Source organism: Danio aesculapii, chromosome 23 (genome assembly GCF_903798145.1).
Source record: "Danio aesculapii chromosome 23, fDanAes4.1, whole genome shotgun sequence".
Taxonomy (NCBI): domain Eukaryota; kingdom Metazoa; phylum Chordata; class Actinopteri; order Cypriniformes; family Danionidae; genus Danio; species Danio aesculapii.
Genome location: NC_079457.1, coordinates 39,467,724 through 39,485,521, shown reverse-complemented (window position 1 = coordinate 39,485,521; position 17,798 = coordinate 39,467,724). Strand labels below are relative to the sequence as shown.

General features: G+C 35.7%; 1 protein-coding gene across 5 annotated transcripts in view; it reads left to right on the top strand.

Annotated features, from left to right (window-relative positions):
- The first annotated feature begins 346 nt into the window (after positions 1 to 346).
- The window catches only part of prkcbp1l (protein kinase C binding protein 1, like), a 53,534-nt gene continuing 36,082 nt past the window's right edge, over positions 347 to 17,798 (top strand). For 3 of the 5 annotated variants that reach the window (XM_056448880.1, XM_056448878.1, XM_056448876.1), the window contains exons 1-3: positions 347 to 451; positions 8,763 to 8,833; positions 12,904 to 13,049. In XM_056448880.1, coding sequence (XP_056304855.1) covers positions 438 to 451; positions 8,763 to 8,833; positions 12,904 to 13,049 — 231 coding nt within the window. In that variant the 5' untranslated portion in view covers positions 347 to 437. Of the gene's footprint in view, positions 452 to 3,631; positions 3,728 to 3,975; positions 4,528 to 8,762; positions 8,834 to 12,903; positions 13,050 to 17,798 lie in introns of those variants that run through there. The other 2 variants (XM_056448877.1, XM_056448879.1) reach the window with 2 other exon arrangements.

Sequence of the window (17,798 nt, the reverse complement as noted above, 5' to 3'; positions counted from 1 at the left end):
GGGGAGGGATTAAACAAAGGCCTATGGCTCCACACTGACTCAACACACATGCACAAACACACAAACTAAAGCACTCCAACACACAAACCTAACCCCAGAACACACAGCTAAGAGACGTTTAGTCGCCTTTCCACGCCGGCTCTGCATAAACAAGCATGTGTTTTGAGTAAACGAGGCCTAGATTTCTCTCTCTCCCTCTCCTCTGTGCTCTTTCCAGCAGTCACTGCTGATCCTGCCAGTGCCGAACAAAGATAATTACTCAGGAAGCGCTTCGGCCAATCAGACGCGGCCTTACATCCTGCTAGTGGGAGGGCAGCCAGTCACGGCCCTGCTCTGATCAGACAGGCCTGAGCTCTGAGTGTGGAGAGGAGAGCCCTCCCTTGTCTAAAGGCTTGTCCTCCATGTTTTATAAGTATTGACATTACACTGTTTCAGCCATGCATCCACAGAGGTAAGCTTGATGTTTTATTACGTCTGTCCTTTCTCGTCATCGTACTGTTTTCATCCACTGCTAACACTCTGAATTGCAGATTTGCTTCTCCAGTGACTGGGGAGGCCTAGCAAAAAAAGAGAGAGGCCTGTGTCTGTGAAAAACAGGGCAGAGAGGAGGAGGAGGGAGGAGGGGGAGAGAGGGGGGTCAGTTCACCCTCTCCTGAGCTTTGGCCTGTGTGCTGCTGCTCGGTCACATGATTTCGTGGCAAACATAGGCAGCTATCAGTCATTGCTGAAGTGGCAAACATTCTCAGTCATTTCTGGATGTGTGTGTGTGTGTGTGTGTGTGTGTGTGTGTGTGTGTGTGTGTGTGTGTGTGTGTGTGTGTGTGTGTGTGTGTGTGTGTGTGTGTGTGTGCGCGCGTGTGTGTGCCCTCTGTTGATCTGCCCCATGTGGGGGTGGGGGTGGTGGTAAAGGATCAGGGGAGTGTGCTTTGGGTGATGTACTTTGGTAAGCTGATTGCCAGTCCCATTGTCTGTGTTTGTGTCACAAGCCACGCCACAGAAAATGGAGGCATCTGTTAGGGCCCTATTAGAGAGCTAGGAGTCCCAGCTGTGGTCATTTTACAGGGGGGCAGGATGGGTAATTCAGGACAAGAGTGACCAATGAGAGCTGAATTTAAAATGTTTTTTTTCTTATATGATATATTTTTAGTCAGTTTATATGAAGGGATTATATCAGAATCAGAAAGAGCTTTATTGCTAGGTATGTTTATGCATGAGGAATTTTATATATTTATATATATATATATATATATATATATATATATATATATATATATATATATATATATATATATATATATATATATATATATATATATATATATATTAATTGGTCAGTCGGGATGGTATCTCATGTAGTTTTAGCATGTTTTTAGCATAGTTTTTTTTTTCTGTGTTGGAACAAATTAGAGTCTGAAAACATTAACCGTTTCGCCATAAGTCTCCACAGCTTTTTTTAAGCATGGATTATTTTTTCATAGATGATTTTTAAATCGCACAAAACAACATAAAAAAATTTATGTATATATATATATATATATATATATATATATATATATATATATATATGTATATGTATATGTATATTTGTTTTCCAAAGGCCAGTAGTTTGCTTAAATGCAAACACTTAATGCAGACAGCCACAATGGCAAAAGCCATATTACAGGTTTTAGAGTTGATTAGATTAATAATTCACTTTCATTTTCTTAGTGAGCAGTGTTTTTTTTTTTTTTTTTCACTGGCTGTTTTTGAAAGCACTATGATTTATGTGAAGTGAGCATTAGCACTGCTGGGATATTTGAAAATTAATAAGTACATCATGAGATCTCAAGGACCAGATGTAGGCATGGGACGATAAACCATTTTTTAAGCTACACCGCGGTTTGGAGAAGTCAAGAATTTAAAAAAACTGACAATTTTGTGCTATACCGTGCCTACGATGTATGTAAGATTTTTTAAAATGTTTTTTAGGACAACAGTATCTCTAGCTGAAAAGATATCCAAAGATGCCGTTTTAAATTGTACAGAAATCAGTTTGTTTGAAACAAATGAAGACAGCAGAAGTCAATGATTCATTTTAATTATTCAGCCTGACATGTTTACTGTTGCAAAATATTATAAATGTTTCTCAAAATAAAATATATTGTGTTCAAAGAGAGGGGAAAGACATTTAAAACAAACATGTTTTAGAGCAGTAATCACAATACAGTGAAACTGTGATGTTTTTATCTAAAGTTATCATACCGTCAGAAACTTATAAATGCCCATGCCTAACCAGATGATTGATTCAGGGTGTTAGTTGAATTTTAAGAATTATTTAGAAAATATAAAGGCATTTGTGTTTTGTTTTATTTTCAGCATTTAATTTAATGAAATAAGTTGACATTATTTATTTATTTATTTATTTTGCTTTTAAATTGCATACTTTTTTTATGCAATGTGTTTTTATGCAATGTTTTTTATTAGTGTTTTTTTAAAATACATCTTAAGTAATTGGTCCATTTTGACATTTAGTGACACTCCCCCCACGACAGTCACATATAGTGTGAGCAAGTATGCCTTGATGACTTTGTAGTGTAAGATTCAACTATTATTGATGTGTGGGTTATATTGTAGAAAGAGTTCATCAGCTTCACAGAAATTATGCATAAATGTATGTACTTTTCTCATTGCATGCGCACAGACATATGGTAGGTTTTAAAGGTCATCAGAACTATGATCCGGTTTCATTTTCGTTTACGAGCAGATGTTTAGTTTTTTTGCTGCGCTTTTTAGCAGAGCTGAAATACATCAAATTTGAATTCAGTTTCATTTTCAAATGAATTTGTCTAAAAGAAAAACAAAACCGAGCAGGAGCAGGCTGTGACAACTCACTTTTCATTCAGATGAAATTTGCATATTATTCATCTCGGTTGAAGATTTATGATGAAGTTAACAATAAAATAGCACCGCAACATACATATACACACACACACACAGAGCTGATCCCAAAGACAAAACAAGCGAGCACAAACCACATGGGACCAAAAGCCTCCTGCCACATTCCCAACGGATCCTTGGCCCGTCTAATGATATTTATGGCAGCGTTTCAAAAACCCCATCCAATACGTATCATATTTCGCCTGTTTATCAAACAGCAAATGGTTTGTGAATTGGCTCTTGTAATTATGGACAATTAATGTAATTGCAATCACAATATAGTCACCTACTCTCAAAGAAATGACTTTTGTCCGCTTGTTCAAACTACTTATTTAAAATGAGTTGAAACAACACAATCCTTACGTTTTTTTTGGGGGGGGAGACAACTTAATAATTCTATGTTCAATCCACTTAAATTTGTAAAAATGATTTGTATTGGGACTAGATGTAGGAATTTTGTGGAACACAGCATTATTTTACTGTGTAGATTTGTATATATTGTTAACCTAGCTTGTCTTAATATGGTGCAGTTCAGGTTTTGTGTGTTTTCAGGGAGATTACACCACTGCGACTGGAATTCTTGTCAAGGAAAAGACGTTGTAAAGAATTGACTAGGAGTAAATGACCAACAGTGGTTTGACGAGGCTATTTTGCCTGAGTAAAGAGCAAAAGAAGCAGTCAAATCATATCGACGTCAGCATCTGTGACAGGAAGCAACTGTGTTGCCCTTGAAGTGATTCGCGAAGCGGCCACACTACTTTTTTTTTTTAACAGCTCAAGAGGAAGGTTTTGCCTCGCCTGAATGGCATGAGGTTAGTTTGCATGTTGATACTCAAGTGCATTACCACTTGGCCTGTTTTTTTTCTCAGCTGTGGCTCTTGAGACTGGCCTAAATGCAAGGTTTTCTCTCGTTCTCCCTGTTTACTGTAAGCTCCTGTGCCATGGACGTGCCAGAGCCCGCGTCTGTGGCCTAGAGGGAGGGGGGAAGGGGAGCTCGAGCCGAACGGAGCGGTGGGGGAAGGGAAGCACTCTCATTTCCTGCGAAGAGAGAAAAAAAAGAGAGACCTCGGCTCACTCTCTGACCAGTTATCTCCACATTCACAGCTGCCTTTCTCTTTATTTGGTCTGTTTGTGAGGACCTCTGCTTGTCTCAGATCGTTCTAGAAGATCTGGTTTCGGAGGCCGGTTTGCTTGCAGATTGGTGCTTTTCTTCCTCTTTACCGGATCAGCCTCAGGACTTCCTGTTTCTTTGATTTCTGTGTAGGGATCTGGATTTTTCAGCCACACAGTTGGCTTGACCTTTCTGAAGCCAGCAGGAAAAGAGAGGCCTAGTGGATGGGAGTTTCTGACGCGACTTGGCCCTAATGTGAAACTACATCCATGTGGCTTCTTTCGGCCTCGCATTAAAGTCCAAAATGGAGAGCCCTCAGGCCCTTGGGTGCACGCTTAGATGTGTGTTTCCCTCCTCAGACATCTTATGTCTAATTCAGATTTGCTGAAGCGGATATTCTTTCTCCTAATGTCATTACTGTCATTTCTGACACACTCTGCTGAATACTTATGACTTTACAGATTTTTATTTTTTTTGCTGGAATATTTTCTTGTGAAAAAGGTGAGTTTTGTTCATTGCTGTGGAAGATTATGTGGCATTTTGGATTTATCTGATGAATTTTTGGTTTTCTTGTCCTAGTGAATCAAGAGAACGTTGACTTTTTTTCCTGCAGTGTTAAACTGTGTCCCTGTCAATGAAAATTAGTGAAAGACTAAGGCCTCGTAGTGGCCTGATGATCAATCCTGTCAGTCTAATCCTGATGTAATAGAGATCCGTTACCGGCTTTTAAGCTTCTCTAGTCCTTCCTTTCTTCTACACAAAGGCCAGGATCAAGGCCTCGTCGTTGTAGGATTTTGTTTGTGCCATTGGCCTTGGTCCGCCTCTTTTTCTTTCACCTGTCATTTATGCATTTCTTTTTGGTACCCATCATTTCCGTCCTACTCTTGCGGTTGAGGAGGGTTTTTGTTGATTGATTGACTGACTACAGTGGGGTTTTTAGTTTTAGTGGTGAATAAGGCCTCATTGTGGTCAAGGTTTAGTAGAGTGTTAAGTAGTCAGTTCTTTTTGCTGTTGTTAAATCTTTCCATCTTGTCATTTTTATTACTACTGTTCTGATTTGATTACATTATTGCTGAATATGTACTTTTTATTTTGTTAAGGTTCTTCAATGTAAAGTTTTGGTCATAACATTAGGTTTTAAGCCTATAAGATCAGAAGTTCTTTTGCCCAAGTACTTGGCATGAGCCAAACAAAATACAAAAATCTTTCTCAAAGTCATTGCATATGTTGCATAAAATGCTTAAATTATTTGCGCGAATTACTTTTTAGTAGTCTTCTCATCTAAATCTTTAATATTTCAAAATTCACCTTGTTTTTCAAAGCATAGATAAACTAACATGCAAAACTTATGTTTCATTAGCTGCATAAAGGTAATAATGCGAAATAAATAAAATAAATAGTAATATAAAGATGCATTAAATGTTTGCGATACAAATTGGTGTTTATAATTAGGACTATGGGCTCTATTTTAACGATCTAGGCGCAGAGTCTAAAGCGCATGGTGCAAAAGCATTAAGGGTGTGTCCGAGTCCACTTTTGCTATTTTAAAGATGGAAATATATGCTCTGCGGCGCATGGTCTAACAGGGTGGGGCTTATTCTCTTAATATGTTATGGGTGTGTTTTGAGCATAACATGCATTAAACCAATCAGAGTCTCATTTCTCGTTTTCTTTAAGAGTCAGTTGCGTTGTACCATGGCACATTTGCTATTTACATGGTGGACTTTGTAATTGGAAAAACGGAACGCTTTACTAGCGAGAAACTGCAGCACAAGGATAAAGAATCTGGTCTATTGCTCAGTTTAATTTGGTTCCTCAAAATAGCAGCACGCCAACAATGTGCCTTAACACACCTCTTTTTTAGACGAACACCCATGAGTCCACAAAGGGGAGCAAATGGATTTGCTATTTAAACAACGTGGAGGAAAATGGGAAAATTAAGGTTGCGCTGGTCTGAAAATAGCAACACGTCTTGCGCCTTATTGCGCAGGGTGTATGATAGGGCCCAATAAAATAATATAGCATGGTAAGAAATACCAATTTGCAATTTACAGCAATAACTGAAATCAGAACTCATTTGTAAATGGCCTCACCTGTGAAAAATAAGGTAAATATTGAACCATCAAATAGTTTTATGCAAATATTGTCAGAAATTTGCTGCAAAATGTCTGCTCATATAAGGCCTTCAAATGGTAGAAGAAAAGCAACAATACAATTTGAAAATTCACACTGAGAATGTCCAAAGTGTCCATCTGTCCAATGTGGGTGGGACTACCCAGCTAATGCCACCAATACAGAACCAAAGAGATCAATCGGTATTATAATTTTTTTTTTTTTTTTGTGAATTTTTGAGACATAACAATAACAAAGTGCAGTAAAACTAAAAAAATATTTTTTGTAATTATGGCAATATGTTTTTTTTTAACAAAACGTTAAATGAATTTGGTAAATAATAGCAGTTTGCAGTATTAAATCTGTTTTGTACAGCAAGAAATACTTGGAATTAGACTCATTAATTTACAAATGGCCGTGCTCGCTTGACTAGCGAACTAATACCCCAAGTCAGTGACCACTAAAGTATGCTTATTTCTCCTTGCTGTCAAGGTTCACTAAACTTAACCCTCATGTACTGTTGGGGATGTTTATCCACTCTGGGGTGATTTTTGTGTCTTAATTTGGCCATAACTTTTTCTGTTAGCTAGCTAATTCTTTTGGTCATATTTTTAGTAAATGCTTTCAATTAAAATAAGAAACCTCGATACACTCTGACCAAATTTACTACAGATAATGTAAAATAATATAATAGAAGTCAAAGGAGCAAAAACAGCCACCCACGGTAAATTAGAGTGAAAAAATGAAAATCTAACAATGCATCAAAGCCAATGTTGTTACTAATCGTTCACATGTCCAAGACTGTGATAAAAGGTTAAAAGGTTCACAATTACTTTTTATATTGAAAATACGTAATTTTGTGGGGGTTTTTCAACAAATCAGTGACCTCATTTGTGAACTTAGCAATTAAAGAGTTTAAAATTTGGTAATTTTCTGAACAATTTAGTAGTTTTGATCAGGACTGAGGTGGATTAACAGATTTATGAAAAAATAAAATAAAAACAGCTGTTTAATTCAGTGGATGTTTTTAATCTCGAACATAACAAAAGGGTAGTAAATTTGAACAGTGCACAAGGGTTAAGAGATCTTTTAGTATCTGAGCTCTTGGTATCTAGTTCTCATTGTTAGTTTGAAATGTATCATGTGGTGAAGAAGCACTTTCTGTCCTCTTGTTGGTAGGTGTAGTTGGTACTTTTGCGTCAATTTTGTTTTTGTTTCAAGGTTAACAAGGTTAAGGTTATCCTTATGATAAAGAAACAAAGAAAACAATAACAATATACATTGTCACATTATAGTGTTTTATATATATATATATATTTTTTTTTTTTTATTTAAGCACACATAGTGCCCAGTTTTTGGCCCATCAAATTCACCATTTTCAATATATTTTGTCTGTTTGTTTGTTGGTTGTTGTAATAAAATTAATGATTAAATATAACATCTATTAGTTAATAGTCTTATATGTTATATAATATAATATGTTATATTTTAAGTCTCCTTTTGTGGTATTTTAATCGATTTAAAATATTGATTAACTGGTTTAGAATTTTTGTTTAAATGCTGAATTTAAACAGGCTTTGTTTGGTTTACGACAAAATCTTGTCTGTTTCTGTATTGCCTTTCTTGCATGTTTCTTTTCAGACTGCAAGGCAGAAGAAATCTATGATTCAAAGTTTACTACTTAGGGCCAGACTTGTTTAGCTATTTCTAAACATAATATTGCAAAAAATGTATGAATGATTTAGAGAGTATTGTAACTAAAAACTTGAGACATGAAATTAAAAAACATCTATTTTTTTTTTTAAGATTTACAATGCACATTTAATTAGAACCACTTGTTTGTCAACAAAGCTCTCCTATATCTACTAAAACATTAGTTTATTAACTGAATTGTTCATAAATCATCTAAACATTTTACATATTATCCAATAATAGTACTGAAATGAATGTAAAAACTCAAGAAATACATATATTTACACACATTTACACAAGTAAATCAATTGATTCAGTGATCTGCGTGGGCCTACTCATAGCTAATGAACCTAATGTAAATACCATCATGTATAAGCTACATTTTCATGCATCACTGTCAGAAGCTGATGGTATTTTAGTACTGATTATGCCTGAACTTTGGTAAGGCCAAATCCTATCAGAGCAGAACTAGACTAATGAGTCTGACTTAAAGACAATGTTCAGTATACGTCGTCTCCGTCGTAATCCCCCTGTGAGTAGACCTATTCAATGCAATGTATTCCCCATGAACATGTTTGCTTCAACGGAAAGAGGTGTTGCTCTATAACTAGACACAGAGAAAGAGTTTATGCCTCGCACCGGCTCAGTCAAATGACCCAAGGTTAAAACGCTTTAATATTCTCTTGTAAATTTCCTCTACAGGCCCTCAGTCTGTTTCAGCCCAGAAAAAGCATGTCATTCTCAATGTCCTTTTTACCAAAGCAAAAGTGGTTGAGATGTGGAATGGAGGAAGATTGCTATGAACAACAACAACATAACTCTAGAGATTAGATTACATCACCCAAGTCTTTTATCTCAGGGGTAGACCTCATGAGATTTCAGTGTCTTATTCCAGCATTTTCCTTTGCTCTCCCTCTCTCTGCTTCATTTAGTTCGGCTGTGGAGGAAGTAAAGACGGAGTCCGATGCTGTTGACGGGATGGAGGTGTCCGAGCCACCCAAAGGTATTTTTTTCCCACTTTATTCGACGATGTTGACTCCTTTTGATGTACGGATTTGATTTGGCTTTCTTAATTTGTGCTTTAATCTTGCATAAAACACTACAAATTTAGATTGTGAGAGTTCAATACTCAAGATGAAATGAATGAGCCACATCAAACGTGGCATGCAATTTCCTCTTTCATCATGGCAGTTGGTTGTTAGTATCTGGCGCTTTGTGTTAGTGGGTTAGTCAGGCATTTGATTTGATGTCTTTTTGGTGTTGTCTTTGAAAGGTCACAATCACAGGCCAGGCTGGGTGAGGTGTTCAGGGTTCTCACAGGTCATGGAAATTCTGGAATATCAATTTTAAAGAGTCTATTTCAGACATAGAAAGTCAGGGAATTTTTTATTTATTCTTTTGTCCAAGTATTAGGGGAAAATATCAGGGAATTTGCTTGTCATTTAATATTGTGCCTCTTATTTATCAAAATTTCAGAATATTTTGATCAGTGCTTAAATTGTAAATGAATAATTTCTGGAAAAAATGAGCACGTAAAAGCTGCTGTGATCGACGGCATCCATAAACTTTCCGTTTTTCCAAAACATTCATTCGTTCATTAATTTTCCTTCGGTTTAGTGCCTTATTTATCAGGGGTCACAACAGCGGAATAAACCGCCAACTATTCCAGCATCTATTTTATACAGTGGATGCCCTTCCAGCTGCACCTAGTACTGGGAAACACCCATACACACTCGCATTCACACACGCACTCATACTCTGCGGCCAATTTAGCTTATAGTGCATGTCTTCGGACTGTGGGGGAAACTGGAAGACACCCATGACAACACGGGGAGAACATGCAAACTCCACAAAGAAATGCCAACTAGCCCAGCCGGGACTTGAACCCGCAACTTTCTTGCTGTGAGAAAACAGTGCTTACCACTGAGCCACTGTGCCCCCCCTCCCTTTTCCCAAAACATTACGTCACTAACAAACAGTGAGTACGTTTACATGGACCCCAATGCTCCAATTTGTTAATGTGATTAAGACAATACTCTGATTAAGAGTCTCCCATGTAAACAGAGATTTTGGATGACATTAATCTGACTCAAAGTCGTGTTAAACACAAATTGAATTAAGTCATGTGGAGTATTTCTGTTTTAGTTGCATTATTGAAGTGCATTACAGACATGTAAACACCTGAATAAAACTATCACCATCATGTAGGATTTTACGACAGGATATTCCATATACACTACTGTTTGACACTATGCTCTACACCTACCGAATCAGTAAGGAACCACAGACACTCACATCTCCAACTGCACACAAACACAGTGAACTCCTGGAGAACACCTGCCATCATCATCAACCAAACACACTTATCCTGTTTGTGAAATATGGAAGTTTTCTTTCAATTCGGCATGCAGTATCAAATTCCATTAAAACAACACTCTCCCACCAGTCCTTACTTCATACTCGCATCCAGTACCTCAGAGTTTGTCTCGTGGGAATAATCGAAATGTTCCTGAATGAAAGTGAAACTGCAGTTAAAGTTGAAAACACCCGAAATTATATGAAACTCCAGAGAAAACGTTGGATAGCGTGGTGACGCAATGACGTTAATTGATCTATGTGCGATAACATTTAAGGAAACGTGAAAGGAACCCCCCAGTGACAGGCATCTACAAAGTCGCTGCTAGTGTGAATGAGGCATAAATATCTGCATGACCCCATACAGTCTTGCTGGCTGTTTTTCACTCAAACTCATTCTCATTCTCACAGACACACATGCAGGTAGTCACCAGGTGCAATTTAATGACAGATTGATTAAAATAAGTACTGGAATGTAAAACCCAGAATCTGATATTTTCCGGAACAAGATCTAGCTTCAATCAAGCACTGATTGCTGTTTAAAAAAAACTGATTTGCTGCCAAAATTTCTCAGTTCATGGCAATATTTGCAGAATTTCTTGTGCCGTTTTGCTGTAAAAATATACACAAATCTTGTTTAATTTATGAATTTAGTTGTAATTTCTTAATTCTTCATTACTTTTAACCTCAAAGATCATTGATCACCCTGCAGCCCAAGACCGTTGCTCTCTGAAGCTAAGCAGGTCTGAGCCTGGTCAGTACCTGGATGGAAGCCCACGTGGGAAAACAAAGTTTCTGTTGGAAGTGGTGTTAGTGAGGCCAGCAGGGGGCGCTCAACCTGCGGTCTGTGTGAGTCCTAATGCCCCAGTAAATTGCCATTGAGGTCCTGGTTTCTGTGGTCATAAACCCAATGGCATTTCTCATAAAGTGTAGGGGTGTAACCCCTGGTATCCTGGCCACATTCCCTCCATCAACCCCTACCGATCATGACCTCCCAATCATCCTCATCCACCGAATTTGCTCTTTTCACTGTCTCTCCACCAATAGCTGGTGTGTGTGGTGAGCGCACTAGCACCATTGTCCTGTTGCTACCGTTGCATAATCCAAGTGGATGCTGCACACTGATGGTGGTGTGGAGAGACCCCCCTCATGACTGTGAAGCGCTTTGGGTGTATGGCCATACATTTACATTTAGTCATTTAGCAGACGCTTTTATCCAAAGCGACTATTTTATTTTATCTATTTTATCTATACACAATAAATATCTATTTTATCTACACACAATAAATGTGCTATATAAATACACATTGCTAACGCTGAGAGAAACAAAGAGTGAAAGGCCCAATCCCAATTCTATTTTTGTACCCCTTCCCCGTCCCATCCTCTTGGAACTTGAAACAGAGTGTGAAGGGGAAGGACTTCAAAATTTACCCCTAAGATATGGGACCGCAGTACAACACCTGCACACATTATTATGTCATCACCATCTCGTACTTCATATGAGATCGACAATGGCAACTGCTGTAGTTATTCCAGTTACTAGGAAATCACTGAAGGCAACGATATCATGTTATCATAACGATATGATGTGGCAATAAGATCGGAATACTATGCATTTACACAATGGCAATATTCATCAATGTAAACACAAGAAAACAACATTAACATTATAGCAGACACTTCAAAAAGCTCATTCCTAGCCAATAGACTATTCTGGCAGGGTATTTGAGTGTCATCGAGTGACAGAATGTTGTGGGACTGCTATACAGGAGCTATTATTAGGGATTATAGATATAGAGAACTGTAGCGGTTTTTATTTTAGCGTTTTTTTTAAAGCATGACGGTAAAACATGAACGCAGTTATAAATGTATTAAAACATGTGCTTGTTTGTTGTAAAAGTTTGAAATAACGACAAAAAATACTAATTTGTGCATCTCTTTAGTTCCGTGTGCAGCCATCTTGCCGTTGTAGATGGCGTATTCTGGGAAATTTTCTTACCCCTTGGTTTCAAGTGTGGTCCTGAAAAATCTCTGTTTCAAGAGGTATCTAGCCCTTCCGCCTTCAAGCTAAAGAGAATTGGGACACCCCTACCCTCCCTTCACAAAAACGTGCAAAGCAAGGGGTAGGGGTAAGAGGACGGGCTAAGGGTTAGAATTGGGATTGGGCCAAGTGTTTACTTCTTAATCATATAAAGCCTACTCCATCATATTTGACACAGAACTCAAAATGATGACAATAAACAACTGTTAAAATCGATAAAATGAATGTAGCCTTGTTCAAATAGGCTTTGACTCAATGTGCTTTTCAAGAATGTCCCATGACACATCTAAAGTGGTTCACTTTATGACAACTCGAGGTATCGCACACTGGATGAGCACTTTATATACTCTAGTATAATGTTTTTGAATATAAAACAATGCCGATGGCGCAGAAGGAATTTTAACAGTGTAGTTGCTGCCCAAAGGTTTTCTGCGGCAATTAAAACTTCCCTAAATTTTTTGTAGTTTGTTCGCAGATCACAGAATTCTATAGGGACGCTTAAGCTGATTGTTTTTTTTTTATTATTATTCATTACAAGTCTTAGAAATTCAGCTTTTAGACATTGAAACTCAGGGAAAAGTCAACAAATTTAACATTTGGTTTAGAAAGTGAACCCTGGGTGTTGTATTATCAAGGTAGGCTTTGCATAATAAAGCAGTTTTTGGTTTTCTCGGCAGCCGTCTCTGATGTAGAATCAACAGAGAAGAAGAGAAAAGCACCCAGTCCTCCACATTCCTCAAATGGACACTCTCCCTCCGACACGTCACCCAGTCCCACAAAGAAGAAGAAGAAACCAGGATTAGTCAACAGCAATAAAGATCAAGTATGTTTTCTTACAGGCTCCACTGCTCTCATCTTCATCTTTTTGTTCTGGTTTGAGCAAAGACTTCATTCAAATAATGAATGTAAAAAACAAACATTATTAGACTTTATTAGACTGTTTATACATCATGCTTTTGTCTTTTCTTGTATACTTCTGCGTTTTCTTGCATTATTCTATTCAAATGACCAAATCAGGGTTGATTGTAAATATGTGGGTCAAAGATATTTTGGGTTTCTGAATCAAATTAAATTTATAAAATATTTTTTACACACAAAGAACTTCTTAAAGTCCACATGGAATCAAATTCTAAAATGGTTATTTTGGTTACAGTAGCTACATTTCGATCCACATATTTTTATTCGCATTTTGGATATGCACAAAAAAAAACAGTTGATGGAAATACCACGATGCGCATACATTTTGAAAATGCTGAGTAGGATAAACTTTTTATTCGATAAGACTTTTACCCAACAAATTCCAGTTTGCACATTAAAGAGATCGTGTGATGATGATAAATGTGTGTGAATGGACAAACCAGCAGGCAGAGCACACTGTAAAACATCTGAAATGTTGTTTTGGTCATTCTAAAACACTTTAACTGTTTCAGTATAAGTGTTATTATATTGATAAAAACCTCCAGAACTGTCAAGAGCATCTGTGCTCCGCGTCTCACGCCTTCAAATGCCACTACACATTCATTGCGTGTCAGGATTGACTTCTGAGTCATTTATAAAATAAGGGAAAGCTTCACGCAGCTTCTCATACCACAGCAAATTCCATTTTTACTTTTGATATTTGGCGCCAGTTAATCAGGAAGTGACGATTTTGTTCTCTTTGAAACGCTGCTTTATTCACACAATATTACAGTTGTGCACAGAAAGTTAAATCACAATTTTGGATGCAAACAAATCTAGTGTTGTTCTTTATGTGAACAATTAATACATGCAAGTTAATCTACAGAAAAACTAAATGTTTGTTTTGGGAATCTTCAATCAAAGTCTGAAATTTGTTTCCGTTTTTGAAGTGGCAGTCTTTCTTTGATGTAATTTTTTTTTTTGACGGATTCAGCCACAATCTTGTAAACCAAGCCCCTCTTACCGTTAGTTTGCTAACAGCGAATGATATGCGAAAAAGAAAGCACTGCCCCTAGTCAATATTCCATTTCAGTTGGAAGTACATCAACATACTAAATAAAAAAAACTTCACATGGATTGTAAACGCAAGTGAAGTGTCTGTTGTTTCAAATAAATTGAATATTTATTCATTTTGGGGTGAAATGATCCATTGCCATTCATCGGGTAATGTAAATTATGAAGCAACATGCTTATACTTATTCAAATATATAAAAGAATAAGCAATTATACTAAATTTCTTCTTTATGTTATTATTATTATTATTATTATCATTATTATCGTTATTAAGTATATTTTGAATTATTAAAACTTCTTGCTAAAAGGATAAATTAATTAGTCTTTGAAATTATTCTTGTTCTAAATACTTTTGGTATAAAATCTATTGTTACACACAGAATAACATTTTAGTGGGTGTTTATGCATGTCATGGTAAAAAAAAAGTATGATAGCCTTTATTTTTTCCTGAAAACTAAAATTAAAAAGGCCACATTCTAATTTACATAAAGAGACAATTTAGGTTGTCGTACAATTTTGTTTTGATACTTGAAAACCCCTTTGTGTCTTTGACCCACATGTTTGATGTTGGTTTATAGTTTTCAATGATAAAACACTGGTCACAATGAGGGACCAAGTGCTTTTACTGATTTGCATGAACAAAGTCGACCCCTTGTGGGGATTTCTCTCCTATGAGCTATGGTGGTCTCAAAAAGCATTTGGACACAGCTTGCATAATTAAAGTGATAGCACGAATATAGAGAGTTCACTCGCCCTCTCACTATTCTAAGTATGATACACAAAAGAAGAAATTTATATGTCTGCTTTGGTGCATCAAACAAAATCTGGACAAAATCATTTGTAAAACTAACGAACATGCAGTTACAAGTAAAATAAATCATCTTTTGTGTTTCTCAGAGTATAAAACAGTGAATAAATTATTATTTTGGGGGTGAAATATAATTTTTTGCGTGTTTATGGAATTTGATTGGATAAAATATAAAATGAAGTGAGGTTTTATTAAAGAATTTCACATGTTAAATTAGTACAGTTATTATGAAAACAAAATGTAATGTCAAATGTTTGTGTGCTATTTTGGTGTCAGTTTTTTTTATGCTTCTAAAATATAATTCTAATGTTTTTAAGTAATGTGACCATTTTGATATCTATTTTGATTTATTTAAAGTCTTTTCCCTGCTAAGCTGAATTTTTAGCATCCAGACTTTAATGTCACGTGATCATTCTTATCAATTGGCGCATAGAAAAACATTATTTATTTATTTATTTATTTATTTATTTATTTATTTATTTATTTATTTATTTATTTATTAGACAGTTAAAGAAGTGCAGGGTAAATATTTTAGTGACATAAACAGAACCTTTAAAAAAAAAAGATGACTATTTGTAATTGTATTAACTTGCATTGATTTAATTCATCATTACTAGAACAAAAAGAGTCATTTCTTTACATAAGTCTTAAGCTGACTCAATGTCAGAACGAGTGTGTAGTTTAATTGAACATCAAAAACATCTCAGGGGAAGTTAATTCTGAGGAAACCTCTTGCTTTCACTACTAATAATTTGGTTTCATATGACGCTTAAATTAAATGTCAAATGTCTGAATGCTTTTTTTGGGGTGTCCCACTCATTATTCCCTTCATAATAACAGCTAAAGATCAAGTGTTGTGCTGTCTTTGTGGTGGTGTGTTGCAATGAATATGAACAAAGTTTCATGAAAGATGCCAAATGTAGATTTGCTTATTGGTTTTATCTAGAAATAGCATGCAAATTTATATGACCAAATTCATTCATTTGTTTTTCCTTCGGCTTAGTCCCTTATTTATTTGTGGTCATCACAGCGCAATGAACCGCCAACTATTTCAACATATGTTTTACGCAGCAGATGACCTTCCTGCCGCAACCCAGAACTGGGAAATTACTATACTCAACACTAATAATTAGTAATAATAAGTAATGCGTAATATACTTCAACTGTATAAAATCTTGTCTAATGTGTGATCCTGCTCATCTGTATATGGCATCTTATATGGTAATTCAGGATTTCATTCCAATCTTTGTGAAACACACTTGATCTCAGACACCACTTGGTTCTCAGATCACACATCAGTCATGAAGTGTGTTTATGGCAATGAAATCCTACACAGTGAGTGTGTTTACATGCACGTTCTTAACTTGATCATGCCTTATAATCAAAAGCTGACAGTGCACGTGGTCGTGTAAACGTGCTAACCGTTGTGTGTTTTTCCTTTATCGGAGTCAGGTCATAAATGGCTTAAAGGGATAGTACACCCCAGTACACACAAATTCTTTCATTATTTACTCGCCCTTCAATTGCTACAAACCTGTTTGACGTTCATTCTTCTGTTTAACACAAGAGAAGTTATTTCCAAAAAAAAAATTTTTGACCTCCATAGTAATCCATACCTGTCTACATTGGGATGTGAAAACTCAAGATTACTTCAAGATCTGGAGCTGTTCCACTGTAAATAAACAGTTGAAATGGTCAGTAATTTATTATTATTGTTATTATTATTATTATTATTATTATTATTATTATTACTATTTACAAAGGATAGAATAAATAGTTTACATTAGAAAAAGCTGCAAATAAATTGGCAAACGGTTTAGCCTGTTCAAATTATTAGCTATTATAAAGAAATTGAATCTAGTTATCAAATATCATATTTTTAAAAATATATTATAGTATACTATTATTATAATTATAATATAATTTTAGTATAATTAATTAAAGAGCAGCAAATTAATCTCTCAAGTGGATTTTTCGTTTGATAACATTAAATAACAGAGGTGTCACTTCAAAAATGCACAGATCTATAATGAAAGCATTCGATTGGCTTTCCTAAGCTATTTTAAGACAAAATTAGTTGTGTTTAAAAGAAAAACCACCAAGATCAACATGTTTAGATGTTGTTGTTGTTGTTGTTATTATTGTTATTATTTATGTTTATTATTATTATTATTATTATTATTATTATTATTATTATTATTATTATTATTATTATGTCTGTTCAAACATGCACCCAAAACCCAGAGTGTTTACTTTCCCTCCACTGTTTTCAAAATCAGTGTTTTTCCTACTGTGTGAATTTCAGTGGTTACTGGTTTCCAGTGGTGTTCAAAATATCGTGTTTTGTGTTAAACAGTAAGAAAGAAACATGTAAATGTTTTGAACCACTTGTGGTTGAGTAAATGATGAGGTAATCTGCGTTTTTGGGTGATTTTATTAACATTTTTAGTGCAAAACAATTTTTGCCCTCTTACAGAAATTTCTCCCAGCATTAAAATGCATTAATCTTCACAGTAAAGTTCACTTACTATGGCACTTGTGGTCAAATTAGAACAAACATCTCAAGTGAAAAAAGAAGTCTATGAAATGTGGGAGCATTTTCATTAAAACATTGGTTTACAAGCATTTTATTAGAGCATAAAATAAAAATGTTGACATAATAAGTAAAATGCAATATTATTCCTCAATGTCAAGTAGAATTAAATGCCTGACATGATAAATGAGAACAAGATTTTAAATTAAATGTAGTTGGAACTGCTTTTACATACAGGGGGTAAGATAAACTTACACATG